Genomic DNA, 18,565 nt, shown 5'->3' with positions numbered 1-18,565 from the left:
AATCTATTTAATATTATAGAATACATAATGAAGCCAAACACTGAGTTGCTGTATACTCAAGGAGGCGTATATTTCCTGCAGATATGAACAGCAAGCAGCAGTAAAGATTTTTGATAGTTTTCAAATATTCACCCATTCATTTTCCACATGCTGCAACTTGTCAAAGTAAGCATCTTACTCTGTTAGTTTGGTATTCTCTTGATGCTCCAATATTGTTTTTGCATTTTGTTCTTGTCATGATGTCCAGAAAGTAGCTTCCTCTCTTGCTCTCATAGCTTCTATCTCATACATTGCCGCTAAATATATTGATGAGGAGGAGGATGTGTCTAAAGGTGTGACAAATGATTTTTCATCTTCATTTTCTATTTTATCCATTTGCCTTCTTTGTTGTGAATTCAGATATAAAATATGTTGATCTAGATTGTTCTGTTCTTTGTCCTCTGCATGTAAATTGCTATTCATCCAGCCCATTCTCTGCTTGATTCCTCAGGGTTCATTGAGACGTAAATCACATACAGTACATTGTCCATTGGAGATTCATACACTCCTGGAAATTGAAATAAGAACACCGTGAATTCATTGTCCCAGGAAGGGGAAACTTTATTGACACATTCCTGGGGTAAGATACATCACATGATCACACTGACAGAACCACAGGCACATAGACACAGGCAACAGAGCATGCACAATGTCGGCACTAGTACAGTGTATATCCACCTTTCGCAGCAATGCAGGCTGCTATTCTCCCATGGAGACGATCGTAGAGATGCTGGATGTAGTCCTGTGGAACAGCTTGCCATGCCATTTCCACCTGGCGCCTCAGTTGGACCAGCGTTCGTGCTGGACGTGCAGACCGCGTGAGACGACGCTTCATCCAGTCCCAAACATGCTCAATGGGGGACAGATCCGGAGATCTTGCTGGCCAGGGTAGTTGACTTACACCTTCTAGAGCACGTTGGGTGGCACGGGATACATGCGGACGTGCATTGTCCTGTTGGAACAGCAAGTTCCCTTGCCGGTCTAGGAATGGTAGAACGATGGGTTCGATGACGGTTTGGATGTACCGTGCACTATTCAGTGTCCCCTCGACGATCACCAGTGGTGTACGGCCAGTGTAGGAGATCGCTCCCCACACCATGATGCCGGGTGTTGGCCCTGTGTGCCTCGGTCGTATGCAGTCCTGATTGTGGCACTCACCTGCACGGCGCCAAACACGCATACGACCATCATTGGCACCAAGGCAGAAGCGACTCTCATCGCTGAAGACGACACGTCTCCATTCGTCCCTCCATTCACGCCTGTCGCGACACCACTGGAGGCGGGCTGCACGATGTTGGGGCGTGAGCGGAAGACGGCCTAACGGTGTGCGGGACCGTAGCCCAGCTTCATGGAGACGGTTGCGAATGGTCCTCGCCGATACCCCAGGAGCAACAGTGTCCCTAATTTGCTGGGAAGTGGCGGTGTGGTCCCCTACGGCACTGCGTAGGATCCTACGGTCTTGGCGTGCATCCATGCGTCGTTGCGGTCCGGTCCCAGGTCGACGGGCACGTGCACCTTCCGCCGACCACTGGCGACAACATCGATGTACTGTGGAGACCTCACGCCCCACGTGTTGAGCAATTCGGCGGTACGTCCACCCAGCCTCCCGCATGCCCACTATACGCCCTCGCTCAAAGTCCGTCAACTGCACATACGGTTCACGTCCACGCTGTCGTGGCATGCTACCAGTGTTAAAGACTGCGATGGAGCTCCATATGCCACGGCAAACTGGCTGACACTGATGGCGGCGGTGCACAAATGCTGCGCAGCAGCGACGGCCAACACCGCGGTTCCTGGTGTGTCCGCTGTGCCGTGCGTGTGATCATTGGTTGTACAGCCCTCTTGCAGTGTCCGGAGCAAGTATGGTGGGTCTGACACACCGGTGTCAATGTGTTCTTTTTTCCATTTCCAGGAGTGTATTTTTTCTTTTGTGTTAAATTGTTGGAATGTCTTAACCATAAATGCTTGTTTTGTTATTACTGTTGTTCTATTCACTTGTATTAGGCATCTGTTATAATTACAGGACTACTTACAAGCTAGTTGAACAGCTTGGCTTGATTACCTTTAGTATCCAATGTTTTCACGTCTATGTTGATCTTTTTAGTCTTTTTTTCTGAATTCGCAGCAACTACTATGGCATATTCTTCAAATTTCCTTGTACATTTGCTGCTTGTTACTCCATCAAGGGACAAAGCACTGTTGCAATGCAGAAGTTAAAATCGTCTAATGTTTTATATATCTCAGTTTGATACCTCATCATTCACATCTGATTCAGGCAATTGGTCTTAATGTGGCTCTCAGCGAGCTATAAGTCTCACCGTATGATGGACTTAGTACACCACATTCCTAATCGGACTTTACTTTAGGTCTCTCAGCTATGACATGACCTGAATTCTTAAATACTGTAGAAGATACTAATACAATGTGCCAGTTACAAATACTTTTTTAAAAATACAAATAGATGAAATACACAGACAACAATTTATTTACAGGACCACAGCCCCATCCATCATAGCAGCGTTGCTCAGGATTGGTTTCAGGGCTAAGAAAGGATCAAGCTAATGGCATTTGTTCCACGATCACTAGACCTCAACCTCATAGAGAATATGTGACTGGTGCTATCAATTTCATTGCCTTATGGACCCACAAACCCAAGTGACATTTGAATAAACATATAAATGTATGCTGGGAATAAACCACTGTGCAGTTAGTGCAATCAATGCCACAGCACCTTCAAGAAATCCTATGTGATGAAGATGGAAGGATTTGTTATTAGAAGTATACTCTTCCACAAAAGCCAAGCAGAGGATCATCTGATAGTCAAGTGTTGTTTTAACCCAGCTCATCAGAACAAACGTCCGTTATCTTTCAGTCTCCTCCTCCCAGTTCTTGCGCTGCCAGGAAACTGAGAAGCTCACTCATTTGAAGGCAGCTAAGAAATGGACTGGTGCAGATGTTGTCGAACTGACGTTGGTCATCTCTCACACTAAATACAACAACTGCAATGACAGAGAGAGAGAGAGAGAGAGAGAGAGAGAGAGAGAGAGAGAGAGAGAGAGAGAGTGTTCACATTTGCACAGTGCATTAATAGATATGATTAAGATTTAAAATATGAGCAACAATAAAAATTGCATTAAATACTATTGTGAAGCACTTTAATGCAATGGCAAGTTACAAAATTCATTTTTACCCAACCTGTGTCCTGAATGTTACGTTAACTAAGTTTTTAGTGCAGGTATTACGTCTAAAATATGTTTAGCACCAACAGCGCTGAATTTGTTTATGATAACTGACCGACTGACACTACAGCAGATCTACACCTACACAGATACTCCAAAAACCACAGCACGGTGCTTGGCAGAGGGTACCTTGTACCACTACTAGTCATTTCCTTTCCTTTTCCACTCACAAATAGAGGAAGGGCAGAACAACTGTCTCTATGCCTCCATTTGAGCCCTAATTTCTTGTGTCCTATCTTCGCAGTCCTTACATGCAATGTATGTTGCCGGCAGTAGAATTGTTTGGCACCCAGCTTCAAACAACAGTTCTCTAAATTTTCTCGATAGTATTTCTGGAAAAGGTCGTCGCCTTCCCTCCAGGGGTTCCCATTTGAGCTCCCAAGACATCTCCATAACACTTATGTGTTGTCCGAACCTACCAGTAACAAATCTAGCAGCTTGCCTCTGAATTGCGAGATGCCTCTGAGATGCTACAATATAAACACAAAGACATCATCTTGGCTCTGAATGCAGTGTGCAGACATCCCTTTCTGCATGTTAGTCAAGCAGCCAACATGAAACTCTATTCACAGATTTGATGGAACAAGTGGAATAAATATCTCATCATTAGTGATCAGAATATTACCAGTGTTAGATGGTCCAATTGCTCTGAATCCTAAGAAGAAGTAAAATGGAGTGAAACCAAATTTACACACTACTCAAATCAAAATTAAAGACATTTTCTACACTCAGTATTAGCACACAAGAAAATAATATTGCTCAGAAGGATATAATTCATTCACTCCTCTCAACCAACAGCATTTGTTTTAGTATGAAATGAGAAAATAAAAATTTTAGCATTCTGAAACACAGTATGGCACGAGATTCTTATCATAGTCCAAATGAGAAATGTTGCAAAACTAAGGGGTTCTCCATTCTTTTGTCTGACAGTCTGTTTCCCTTAACGCATTACTGTTGCTCACAGATACTTAATTAAGAACTTGTGCACATTGGATCTTTCAGCAACACGAGCATTTTGTTATTGTAATAATTACAGTATGGGGAACATGCAGCAAAGGGGAGTACCAATTAGAGCAGTGAACATTTTGTGCATATCTGCATTCAATACTGACTGCCAGATGCCATAACTCCTTCCAGAATTCAGATAACAGGCAACACAACTGTAAGAACAGTTCAGATATCATTCCATGAGTTGTCAGGAGATGGACTGAAAACCAAATTAAGACCATGTTCCGAATCATATTCAACCCAAAATGGAGTATTGCCTAAGGTAATGAAGTGTTAAGGAAATTAAACTGTGATAATACCCACACAAATATTTTGATGGCAGAAAGGACCAGCTAGTGTGCAACTATCATGAATTAATTAAGATCAAACTGCAAAAACTCTATAAAAAAAGCAGAGTCTCTGTCCTTTGTTCCATTTTGTTAACTTTTTATATTATTTTGGATATTAGTCTTAGGTGTACTGCAAATAGAAATTCTCATTCATAAGTACTTTTTGCTTGTTTTGGCAAACAATCGGTAGCATTTATATTGTACTCATACTGAGTAAATGGTAGTAACAACTGTATGATCGGAATGGAATGGGTACTAAATGAAATACGGCAGTGTTAAGTTGTCCACCTGGTCTGAATGACATTAGTGGTGACACACTTACCCTAGCACTGGTTACCTAAGTAAAGGTAGAACAGGAGAGTCGGCATATCTTATAGGCAACAGCTTTGATTAAGCTCTACTTACTTCATCCTGCTCCATCAGCAAGCACAGACTACACACCAATTTACAACTAGCAATAACTGCTTTGCTACACTGTCTCATGTTTCCCTCAGTAACAAGAAGATAATTGAACAAGAAACTGTTAACATTTGAAGGAAAATTCCCATCAATCTGCTGCACCTAATATGCGAAGCACTTGTCTCAATAGCACCAAGCAGGCACAGAGTTACTTCTTGTGGTAATTTCATTTACTCTGTAGATAATTTCTTAATGAATATTACGGTTTCCCATGCAACTCAAATGACAGTCACAACACAAGTTTTATATCCTACAGTCACTTAAGAAATAAGATCACTGCATTCTTGTTTCCACTGCTATGAATCATACTGGCCATTATTTATTTGACTATATGGGCTACACTCTGATTCACATGTATATGACATGAACTAAGGGCATCACAAAACAATGAATAAGGATGGAAGTTAAAATGTTATTACACAGATAACAACACAAATGTTCGCAAATCACTTTTATTGTCTCAAAAAGCATTTATATATAAAATGCCATCCAGAAAATGTTTGGTGAGTGAGTGATATTTGGCAGACTTCCAGGATTGGATCTGAATTATCTTACTACATTTGCTATATTTTTATGTGTAGCTTTGGTGAAACATTCAAACAATCCTTGCATGATAAGTGACAGTAAGTTGGAAAATTACTTTATGAATACATTACAATGTCTCGTCATTTATGTTGTGGGAAACCTGCTTCTTTCTGTATTTACCTCTACTACAGAAATGGGAGAATGTTCACATTCTTGATGCCTCACTAGCAGTGACTGTTTAATTTTCAACAGCTTTTTGAGCCCACATTTTCTTTCATTATGTGTGGTTTCCTGTACAGTAGCCTTTCTTGATTGGAACTTTATTTCTTTTCATAGCTTATAAGGTCTCCCTGAGGGTGTCCACATTTTGCAATCAATGTCGTGTTGTCTCTACATTCCTTTCTTATAGGGATAGTGCCAATGATAACAACCTCACAAAAAATTTATAATTCATATAATTATAAAAAAGATGTATTGCCTACTCATACCATTGATATTATAAATGCTGAAGATGCTCCAGAAAAATGAATCAAGTCTGGTGATGAGCTTTTTACTTTTCATTAGATTTAAGACAGAAACCCACAAATAACTGCGACAGTTATTGATGTATGATCTTCAGTTTGCAGTCAGTGCATTTGAGTACTATTAATAATTATGCTCTAGTACCCAAAACCTAGTTACAGAAATGTGAATAAGACTGAGTGACACATACTTTTGGTATTCCGAATCTCAGCAACTGTGTCCTTGGGACAGAATCTGTAGTCACTTCACTGCTGCTCAAGGAACACATTGCTGGTATTCTTCTTGCTAGAAGTATAATTGAATCTTGGCAACATTGCTGGATATGTTTGGCAACTCTGTGAATGATGAGTTACTTCCTGGATGGCACAAAATCAACCTGCTAAATTCACTTGATATATTCGAAACACTTTCATTGAATAAACTGACTGAGCTGTACAATAGTGTGAAATAAGGTTATCAACTTATAGTTTTGAGTTCAGTTTAGTTGCAAATTCCATGTGGAGATTGAAACTAACCTTGTCTTTCACATTATTATTTAGCTGTTATTGCCACAAGTGGGGCAATAAGGGAAGCAATAATACAATGGCTCTTCGATAGCTCAGAAGTAACATGCTCGCCTGTGAAGCAAAGGCTGCTTTGGCTCATGTTTTGAGTCTCACTGACATCAGTTTTGTGACAGAGCTATAGCCAGGCAGATCTAAAATCAACATCAACAAGGAAATATTATTTATTTTACATGTGAACTACCACGTATCTATACTACTTAAGAGCGACACAGGGAAGCAAGTAACTGTAGATCATTTCAAAATCCAGTGTGAGTAATATCTTGCTAATTCATGCTGATACACGCTCATTCATGTTACAGATACTTTATGTTTTATTACAATATAATTTAGGTACATGGTTTTTGTGGTAGCATTTCATTTCTCTTAGTACAATGTCTAATCTAATAACATTTTCCATTACTTTATACATCAGGTACAAATTATTCATCAACAGACTATTCTTTCACACTGTCTAAAACAGTCTGACAATGCTCAGATAATTTACCAATTCCACACCTGTAGAATTCTACAGCATCTGGGTTAAAAATGTCATCAAACCACGTTTGAATTATATTTTCATCCAGAAAGGTTCTTTCATGATGGTTTTTCGATAAGGAGTGAGAAAGGTAAACATTTGAGGGTGTAATATCAGAGGAATAAATGCATGAGAGATGACTTTAAAAAAAACTCCTGGATAGTTTTGTTTGTGAAATCAACAGAGAGCATTATCTTATAGTAGCAACACAGGAAGCAGGTATGTAGGTTGTCATTCTTATGCTGCGAGCAAAAGGTGTGTTAGTTATTGGCAACAAACAACAGCTGTGATATGCACATTCCTGGGGAGGGGTTCTTGGTGCAAACACATTTTTGACCAACTCCATGCAAAATATTTAGTTCAGACTGACCTTTGCTCAATTATATGTCTTTTGCTAGAGGTCAGTCATTCATTTCTTCTAATAAGTTAACATAAAGGCATCATCACCAGTAAATACATTGCACAGGAATTTTCAATGAGCAAATTGATGATGTGCAAGCAAAACTGTAGCAATAGTCATCCATTTGACTTTTGTTGCTTTGACTTAGTGCACTCAGTACTCGTGCTCCAGACTTATGAACCTTGACAACTGAACGCAAATTTTGCCCAATGTTTAAATGATTGCAGTTCACTACATATGCCTGTTATTGAGACTTCCCAAATGTGAAAAATCATTCATGCAAGAACTATCTTTTTTGAAAGAAAAAAATCTTTTTCCAACATGTTTTCTGAAAAGGACACACCCCACACAAGAGCTGCCTCTGTTACCTTCATCCCTTTAATAAACTCATAGCGAATAGTATGAATCAAATGTTACACCTTTTTTTCACATAGTGCCATGCCACAATCGGCTGGTTGCATGGCACCTGACTTTAGGCAGTAGATGGTGTATGATCGGTAGCTAGTGGCTGCTGTAGAGTGAGGAAACTCTCGAGCATGAACTGTACTGATCTTGATGCAGCCACGAGCTGTTTGGGGGAATTGTTTTGCAATGCTTACCACTATACCATGAACACCATTAACAGTCCGTGAAAAGTAATAGCACTTGCTCCATACACTTCTACATTGTGCAGTGCTGCCATATAGTGCATATGGCCAGACTTAGAATTTTAAGGGGCGGCCGGTTATATTTGCTGCCTTAAGTGAATTACCTCAACTTAAGTCTCTGCAGAGGTCAGCTGCCAGCTGGGTTTTATGTCTAAGACTGTACATAGAGAACAAGAATGGTTCTATCACACTTCCCTGGGGCACTCCTGACAATACCTTTGTCTCTGTAGAGCACTCATCATCTAGTATAATGTACTAGGTTCTATCACTTAAAAAGTCTTTGAGACACTCACTCACATATCTGAGAACATATTTCATACACTACAACTTTTATTAAGAGTCTGCAGTGTGCCACGTGTCAAACACTTTGCAGGTATCTAGAAATATGCAATCTGCCTGTTGCTCTCCATCCAGAGAGCCGGCGCACCATCAGTCTGTACCCTTGCCATGAAGTTTGTTGACCCGAGCACTGCAGAAAATAGTGGGAATGTCAATGATTGGCCCATCCTAAGAAGGGAAGTTTGAGTTGGAGATTGGGCATCATTTTTCGAAGAAAGACAGCAAAGTTGCTACTTGCTCTGGCTGTCACTGAAACTTTTCTGAGAGTGGGATATTGTTGCCGATTGTTAATAATTTGCCAACTTCAAAAATTAGGAGATTGGCCAGCTTTTTTCAGAGGATAGAGGGCAAGTTTCATCACGAGTTTTCCCACTGGGAAAATGACTAATAAACTTTATGATTGATAAGCAACTGCGTTTTGAAAGAACTGGGAACAGAGAGGATTTTGCGGACACTGTGCGTTCAGATTCTGGATGAGGAAATACAGAGATTTCAGAAGTATCAAGACTTAGCTTTGGACATGGGACTGGGGTGCAGTGATATGGAGGAGAGAGATATTTGGAGACTGAAATTTTCAGACGAGGCTCATATCCAGCACCTAAACAGCTGCCACAAGTGACAAGGCAGCATATGCAGTTCACATTGCAGCAAAGAGGAAACATGGTAAGCTCTTGCTGCCAAGGCAAAGGGCAGCTGAGAGCAGTTAGGAACATGTATGTGTGTATTCATTAACTTAACGGGATCTTGTTTCAGTACTGTTCTAACAAGGGAACCTCCCCATCGCACCCCCCTCAGATTTAGTTATAACTTGGCACAGTGGATACGCCTTGATAAACCGAACACAGATCAATTGAGAAAACAGGAAGAAGTTGTGTGGAACTGTGAAAAAATAAGCAAAATATACAAACTGAGTAGTCCATAGGTCACACAGGCAACATCAAGGAGTACGTGAGGTCAGGAGTGCCGTGGTCTTGTGGTAGCGTGAGCAGCTGCAGAAGGAGAGGTCAGAGGTCCTTGGTTCAAGTCTTCCACAAGTGAAAATTTTACTGTCTTTATTTTTGCATAGTTATTATCTGTCCGTTCGTTCATTGACGTCTCTGTTCACTGTAATAAGTTTAGTGTCTGTGTTTTGCGACCGCATCGCAAAACCGTGCGATTAGTAGACGAAAGGACGTGCCTCTCCAATCGGAACCGAAAACATTTGATCGCAAGGTCATAGGTCAACCGATTCCTCCACAGGAAAACACACTCTGATATATTCTATACGACACTGGTGACGGCATGTGGGTCACATGACAGGAATATGTTGTCGACCGACCTAACTTGTACACTTGGCGAATGGGTAAAAAGATTCTTCTACCTTGCCCGATTTAGGTTTTCTTGTGGATGTGATAATCACTCTCAAAAAAGTGATGAAAACATAAGAGTTTGTCACATAAACTGAAAATAAAAAATTAAAGTTTTCACTCGATGGAAGATTTGAACCAAGGACCTTTCGTTCCGCAGCTGCTCACGTTACCACGAGACCACGGCGCTCCTGCGGTCCCAGTTCCTTGATGTTGCCTATCTTCCCATGAACTACTCAGTTTGTATATTTTGCTTATTTTTTCATAGTTCCACACAACTTCTTCCTGTTTTCTCAATTGATCTGTGTTCAGTTTTTCAAGGCCTATCCACTGTACCAACTTATAACTAAATCTGAGGGGGGTGGGATGGGGAGGTTCCCTTGTAAGTAACCAGTGGCTCAGTAATAATTCAGGCATTCTGGGCAGTAGGATGCAACATCCTTTAACCATGATTAGGTTGAAGAAATGTCCCCTTCAGAATCACATATTTGTTTGTTTGATAAAATGAGAATAAACAATCTGATCCTTCCTTTACCCAATGTCCACAGGTTTTATCAAACATTTCATTAAGTCTTTTCATGGTTGGTCAGTTGCTTTGGGAGAGGGAACCAAATAGCGACATCATCGGTCCCATCCGATGAGGGAAGGATGGAAAGGAAGTCGGCCAGGCCCTTTCAAAGGAACCATCCTGGCATTTGCTTGAAGTGATTTAGGAAAATCATGGAAAACCTGAACCAAGATGGCTGGACATGGGTTTGAACTGTTATCATCCCGGATGTGAGTCCAGTGTGCTAACCATTGCGCCACCTCGCTCAATCTGTCTTTTCATGATTGTATGTTATAATTTCCTTTATATTAGCAATCATAAGGAGTTAATTTTGTGCTTCTATCAAATCATGTTTTCACCCTTGATTGAACTTTTGCACATAATAAGCCTGGGTCACTCTGTACCACTCTTTAATTTCAGTAGCTAGACAAACCCCTCCTCTACGCTGTTATTACTATTGCTTTTTATAATGACAATGCCCTAGATTCATTTATTAGGACCATTAATTTTACATTTCCACTGTATAACAGCTTCTTGATTTCACATCTAAGTCTTGGGGAGTCATCTGCACATCAATAGCGTTCAGTTGAAGCAGATCAGTGTGGCATCTACTTAACAGGCCACAAGGCCGGTGGGGTCTTACATGTTCCATGCTCGTATAACTCTGGATTGAACTGCATTCATAAACTCTCAGTTTTATGGTCCAAAAGCCACTTTAAGGAAGAACTGAAATGTTATAATTAAACAGGCAGCATTCCAAGTGCTGCCAAGTGGGCTGCATACATCACAGGATAATGTAATAGTGTAGATATGTTCATTAATTGGTGTACTTGCAGTATATGTTTACTGCCACCAGATGAAAATATGGTGCTGTAAGTAGTCAGGATGGGATGTGGGTGCAGGAAAAGAGGAGGAACAATCAAACACATGATAGTGGTGGAAATGGCATGTTTATTAGGATATGGTTACAAGTTACAACATGTGTTCAATATGACCACCTGACTCAGCAACACGCTGCATCCATAACACGGCATAGTCAACAGTTGTTCATACCATATCCGGTGGAATAAGAGCACTATGTCAGTGTGTGCTATCCTTCAGATCAGAAAGAGTGCAGATACATCCCTGATAGGCACAATCTTTCAGATATAGCCAACACAGCAAGTCACATGGATTTAAGTCAGAGGATCTGGAAGGTCGCACTTTCTGGAAACTGTCGAGAGATGATGCAATCGTTACCAAAGGTTTTTTGAAGCAACCTTTCACAAATGGTGTTGCACCACCTTGCATGAAAACAGTGGTGTGGACACAGTTGCATCCTTGCAAAGCTGGAATCATGTGTTGCACATGGAGATCCTTATAAAGTGCAGAAGTCACTGTACACTTAACAGGCCTGCCAGGTGTCATCCTGAGAGAGAGAATGAGAGAGAGAGAAGAGTGAAACCATACTACACAGTCACATAAGTTCAGTGCAGTGCATGTTCCTGCGCAACATGTGGCAGAGTAGAACCTCATATGAGACAGTTCTGTGCATTCATGGCACCATGCAGAGTAAAATGTGCCTTGTCCATCCAATGAAGATTACCCGGCCACATCGTATCTCATTCATTTCCATGTGTGCCAAAAAACAAAGGGCAAAGTCACCACAATGTAGCCTGTCTTGAGGCTTCGTTTAGTGCACATTCTGAATCATGTACAGATACCAGAGTAAAATGCAATGCAAAATTTATTGAGCTGTTGACCAATGGAGAGTCAATTCCTGTGATACAACTCGAGCACTAGGTGCACAAATTGAGGAAGTGACAAACAGTATACTGACGCAAAAACAGGAAACATTTCACTTACTGACTGCTTACAGTACCATATTTTCACCTGGAAAAAAAAAGAAAGCGCACAGATTAATGAACATACTTACGATGTTTCAGCATCATGTGATGTATACAGCCCACACTGCAGCACTCAGACCAGTGTCAGCTTAGTTATAACCACGCAGTATTTTTGGCTCATTTAGAAGTTAGGGGAACTTTGCATACAGAATCCTTTCTTGTCCTGTCTGTCATTTGACAATTCAGCTTGATGCGATTATGAAGGCAAATGAGGTGGAGTATAGTTGTCATACTCTACTAATTTACTTTGTGGCCCACACAACTTCTAGAATTTTTTGCTTCACTTGTATTTTCCACAGTTCTGCAATGTTTAAAGATGATACATCAACAGGAACGCACACACTCCTCTTTGATATCAAAACAAAAATTCACAGATGCACAATTTTGACATCAGAAGAAAGGTTCTCAAACAAGAATGGAAACACTGATGAAGAATTTGTGACTTTGAAATGTACATTGGCATAGTCAAAATGCCACTGAAAACACATTTCTATAATATTTTATTATTACTATGTTTTCCACTGACTTTAGTTTCTAGAATACTAATTTCACATTAAGAGAACACTGCAATTAAAAAAAAGAAAGTTACATAATAAAATTCTCTCTTCCAATATCACAGCAGCTGATCATAGTATTCTTTTAAAGAAAATAAGGCAGCTATTACAGAATGCTTACAATGTTTCCAATACATTCCACTTCTTCACGAGGGATTCTACACTGTAGCTCTTCAAAGTAATGAAGTCCTATTTTCTGTTGCTTTGACAGATTGGCCTTAGAAGGAAGATCCTCTAAAGTCCGAAAACCCTGCAAAGCAATTTTTTTTTAAATGCACAACTATGTTTTATTTAAATAAAAGTGTTGCAATCAAAAGACTGTTTAGTAAAGAAAATGTAATATTAGACTTGCATTAATTAACCTACTTACATACTAATAAAACAGAAGCTTGCAACTATATTCTGCACTTCATTACACCATGAAAAATGTTGTCATTAAAGCTACTGGCCTGTTTGAGTTCTGATCAGGAATCAACAACTTGCCAGAATACTTGGAAGCACATTATCAATCAGTCATGTCAAGGAAACCTGATAGATCACAGCACTTGGTATCAATGTCAGAACCTGTCTTTCAAGGACTCTGCATTGTTTTAAATACAATAGCACTTTCAAAGAAAGTCACATGTTATGCAGCATATTGCATTATAACAATTAGATTCAGCTTCCTACACATTTCCATTATTTTTTATATTCATACTTACAGATCTAGTTACTGGGATTTTCTAATAACACAACTATGAACAGCAGCAGTACCTGTGCATACCAACTCTGTGCTGTTGCTGGTCCAACACCCCATATTTGTGTAAATAAACTGATAATTTTTGATTTTTCGCTATTGCAAACTTCATCAACTTTCTGAAGCTTTCCAGTTTCGATGATCTCCATAATTTTTTCTGCCATTTTCTTTCCAATTCCTGGCAAGGATATAGCTTCCTGTAAAATTAAACGTGTTATATGAGGTCCTCAACAGCATCTAGCAGCATCAGCTGTAAGTGTAATTACCTCATAGGTGTTAATGTTTTTTCCATGTGACTTAATAGAGGCAATTGCTTTATCATATCCATGTGCTCTCCATTGGTCTCCACAGCTTCTGAATGTGCTCGACAATTTCTCTAACTCAGCAATAATATTCCCATTATACAACACCTTTTTATCACGTGTTTGTAAAGCAGCAAATTTCTGAAAAGTCATAAAATACACATTAGGAAAATTTTATTCCAAATGCACTTTAAAAAACCACAATAGTCCAGTTGTAATGGCAAGATAAGGTCTTAATGAAGAGTTAACAAAGGGAAAGTCTTATTTCAGGCAATGTTTCAAAAATAATTGGCTCAGGAAAATATCAAAATGATATGTGGGAACACTGATTCTGTAAACGTACATTTAGCTGTGGCTCTCTTACCATGAAATAAACATGTGTAAACCTACTTGTCACTGTTGTGACACGCACGTATAATGGATAACTCATAGTTACAAGTACTGTTGAGATATCTTACTTGTAACCTATGCAATATGATTTTCATTATATATAGCCTAAGAGCACGACACTCCACACTGCTACTAATATTCTGTTTTATTAGGAATGGTTCTAGTACAGTACTACCTTTCATGATGTCCTGTAAGCTGGACTACGGTAATTGATCTGGAAAGATAAGTGTTTACATGTCAATACGAAAGGAATGAACGAAGAACTAGAAACTGTGCATACTGGAAGAAGAAAAGACAGTAGCTCCAAATACAGATGCCCCTTCAAAGACTGCCATAGAAGAACTTGTTCTATTACCACAGATAAGAGGCATACACCAGCCTGCAGAATGGTTGGTGTTATTTTTCTATTACATATAATCAAAATTAATATTAAGCCCTGGTTACTGTAACTGGATTGCTGATGATTATATGACTAACACTAGCTTGTCAAAGGCATAATGCAACTCATCTTTCATTCAATTCAATTTAGTGAAATATTATTCTGCCATACTGCATAGCCACATAGCTTGCAACTATTATACATAATGGATTTAACAGATAGCAGACATTTGGAGTTGATACACTACTTAGATACAAAATTGTGTAAAATGCCTTTCCAAAGCACTACCAGGTGAAGAAGAGTGAAACTAGAATTTGGTTGCAATAATTACATGCCTGTTGTTTGAAACTGATAAACAATATTTTATTCAAAATAATCTCCATTGCTATTTATAAATTTCTCCCACCTCTCCAACAGGCTATGAATGCCATGCCACAAAAACAGTTCTTCTTTTGAAACGAACTACTCAGCAAGCCATTTGCATATGAATTGAAGCATTGTTCAGCAAGAGTGTGATAATCAGACAGAGTCAAGTCTGGAGAATAAGCCACATGCCCTAGTATTTCCCAACTGACTGCCTCTCAACTGTTTCCCTGACTCGTTTCGCTGTGTTTGATGGGCGTTATCATGGAGCACTATTGACTGAGCTGCCTTTTCCATATTCCAGTCATTTTTCATGTGATGCTTGATTTAAATCGATCACTTGCTGTTGGTGGCGATCAGTTTTAACATTTTCCCAGGTTTCAGCAGCTCATAATAGATGCCACCCTTCTGATCCCACCAAACACAGAGCATTGCCTTCTTTCCACAGCAATTTGGTCTCTCAGTGGATGTCGATGGTTTGTCTGTATTCAACCATGATTTACGATGCTTACAATTCTCAAAATACATCCTTTTTCATCACTTGTCACTATTCGATGGAAAAAAGACTTTCTTTTGTATCTGACAAACAGCATTTCTTAAGTGGTCTTTCCATTTCCTTGCTGACTTCCATTCAGTTAATGAAGAACACATTTTCCCACTTTTTGCACCTTTTCCATAGCTTTAAATCAAAGAGAAATGGCTTTCTGCATCACATTCAATTGTTCTGTGAGTTCCTGTTGAGTCTGAGTATCATCTTCGTCCAATAAAGCATGCAATTCATTGTCTTCAAAATTTTTCATTAGTTTTCTATGCTCATCATTTCTCATGTCAAAATCACCACTTTTGAATTTTGAACCACTGTAAACACAGTAATTTCCCAAGAGCATGTTTGCCGAAAGCTTCAACAAACATTCGATGCGATTCTGCAGCAGTTTTCATCATATGATAACAGAAAACCAATGCTGTCTGCAAATCATAGTTTGCACGCAAAAAACTCTACATGTTTCCATGTTTGAAACAGACACCAATATGTGGAATTTGGGTTACTGCGTGTTGATGTTCGTTGACAGCCATTACAGGAAACAGATGGCACTGCAGATGTGGCCTCACCGGCCCTACACTGACAGCTAGCACCATCTATAGTGAAATTCTGGATTCATACTTCTACATCTGGCATAGAGAGCGTGACAACTGCAGAAACTCTTCAAATATAAAATCAGTCTTCAGCAAATTCCAAAACTGTTGGAGAAACTCTGCAGAAGCTTAATTCCTTCTGCAGTCACATAACACTGCTCTACAAACAGTGGGCTATTGTTGTTGTTGCGGTAGTAGTCTTCAGTCCAAAGGCTGGTATGATGCAGCTCTTCCTGCTACTTTATCCTCTGCTAGCCTCTTCACCTCTGAGTAACTACTGTGACCTACATACTTCTGAACCTGCTTACTGTATTCATCTCCCACTACAATTTTTACACCCCACACTTCTGTCCAGTACTAAATTGTTGATCTCTTAATATCTCAGAATGTGTCCTACTGACTGATCACTTCTTCTAGTCAGATTGTGTCACAAATTTCTTTTCTCCCCAATTCTATTCAGAACCTTCTTATTAGTTATGTGATCTATCCATCTAATCTTCAACATTCCAGTACCACCACATTTCAAAAACTTCTATTTTCTTCTTGTCTAAAATGTTTATCGTCCATGTTTCATTCCACACATGGCTACACTCCACACAAATACTTTGAGAAAAGACTTCGTAACACTTAAATCTATACTTTATGTTAACCAATTTCTTTTTTTCAGAAATGTTTTTCTTGCCATTACCAGTCTACATTTTATATCCTTTCTACTGCGATTATCATCAGTTATTTTGCTTCCCAAATAGCAAAACTTATCTACTATTTTCAAATAGCAAAACTCAACTACTATTTTAAGTGTCTCATTTCCTAATCTACTTCCCTCGGCATCATCTGATTTAATTCGATTACATTTCATTTTTCTCATATTGCTTTTGTTGATGTTTATCGTATATCCTCCTTTCAAGACAATGTTCATTCTGTTCAGCTGCTCTTCCCAGTCCTTCGCTGTCTCAGACAGAATTACAGTGTTATCAGCAAACCTCAAAGTTTTTATTCTTCTTCCTGGACTTTAAATCCTCATCACAATTTTTCTTTTGCTTCCTTTATTTCTTGCTCAATATACAGACTGAATAACATCAGGGATAGGCTACAACCCTGTCTCACTATCTTTTCAACCACTGCTTCCCTTTCGTGCCCCTTGACTCTTAGAAATTCCATCTGGTTTATATAGTTTACTCCTGCCACCTTTAGAAGTTGAAAGAGACTATTCCAGTCAACATTATCAAAAACTTTCTTGCTATAAAAGTAGGTGTGCCTTTCATTAATCTATCTTCTATGAGAAGTTGTAGGGTCAATATTGCCTCATGTGTTCCTATATTTCTCTGTAATCCAAAATGATCTTCCCCAAGGTCAGCTTCTACCAGTTTTTCCATTCTTCTGTAAAGAATTTGTGTTAGTAATTTGCAATCATGACTTGTTAAACTGATAAGTTGGTAATTTTCACACCTGTCAGCACCTGCTTTCTTTGGAATTGAATTATTATATACTTCTTGAACTCTGAGGGTATTTCATCTGTCTCATATATCTTACCCAGCAGATGGAAGAGTTTTGTTATGGCTGGCTCTCCCAACTGCAAACAACACATTGCTTACCACTCACTGGTGCCATTCCTAACCTGGATTACAAGAGTGCATTTACAACCAATTTTCATCCAACTATCCTTTTTTAAAGCCTCATCCCCTTCACTCTCGCTTCAATTCCAAATACTTACTATCTCACCACTAAAGATACTGTCACCATTCCACTTCTGTGCTGTGACACACCATCAGCATTCCACTGCCCTACTGTTTAGTTATTTACCGTATGTCACAACACATGGTATAATTACACACATATAAAACAACGGTAATAATGAAAATCAGATAAATCATATGTAGTTTATAATGCTGAATTTAGTATCCCAATACAGCCAACAGCATACAAGTTCAGTATCAAGTAGTCTTTTGCATTACCCAGATACAATGTTAAAGTAGACTCCTGCACAACATGTTATTCGGTATGGGGTGTCTTGCAACAACTACAAAATGGATTGGGCACTCTTCGCCATTTGAAACGATAGTCTCTGCATACTCCATGGTTCACACGGATTCTATTTGCTGTTTTCCATGTACAGTGGGGCAAATCAAAGACTACTGGTTTATTGCGGGTGTTGAGATTTTGTATTACTGGTGGTTTTTTCTGGATCCATATTTGCTCCCATTTGAAGTATTATATATACTATATATCAAATCCTTCATCAAGAAGTCCTGCCACAGTTTTTACAGCTGGTTGCCTGGATTTATTCTGTTAAACATGACCCCATTTTCAACACTTCATCACAGTATCCTTTTTTTTTTTT

General features: G+C 39.3%; 1 protein-coding gene across 2 annotated transcripts in view; it reads right to left on the bottom strand.

Annotated features, from left to right (window-relative positions):
- The window catches only part of LOC124802924 (DNA polymerase lambda-like), a 176,294-nt gene that overhangs the window by 108,081 nt on the left and 49,648 nt on the right, over positions 1–18,565 (bottom strand). For both annotated transcript variants that reach the window (XM_047263997.1, XM_047263996.1), the window contains exons 2-4: positions 13,923–14,099; positions 13,674–13,853; positions 13,042–13,170 (exon numbers count right to left, since the gene is read on the bottom strand). In XM_047263997.1, the coding sequence (XP_047119953.1) occupies positions 13,042–13,170; positions 13,674–13,853; positions 13,923–14,099 (486 nt within the window). The remainder of the gene's footprint in view (positions 1–13,041; positions 13,171–13,673; positions 13,854–13,922; positions 14,100–18,565) is intronic.

This window comes from Schistocerca piceifrons, chromosome 6, assembly GCF_021461385.2.
Source record: "Schistocerca piceifrons isolate TAMUIC-IGC-003096 chromosome 6, iqSchPice1.1, whole genome shotgun sequence".
In the NCBI taxonomy this organism is placed as follows: Eukaryota; Metazoa; Arthropoda; class Insecta; order Orthoptera; family Acrididae; genus Schistocerca; species Schistocerca piceifrons.
This window is presented reverse-complemented; position numbering and strand designations above follow the sequence as displayed.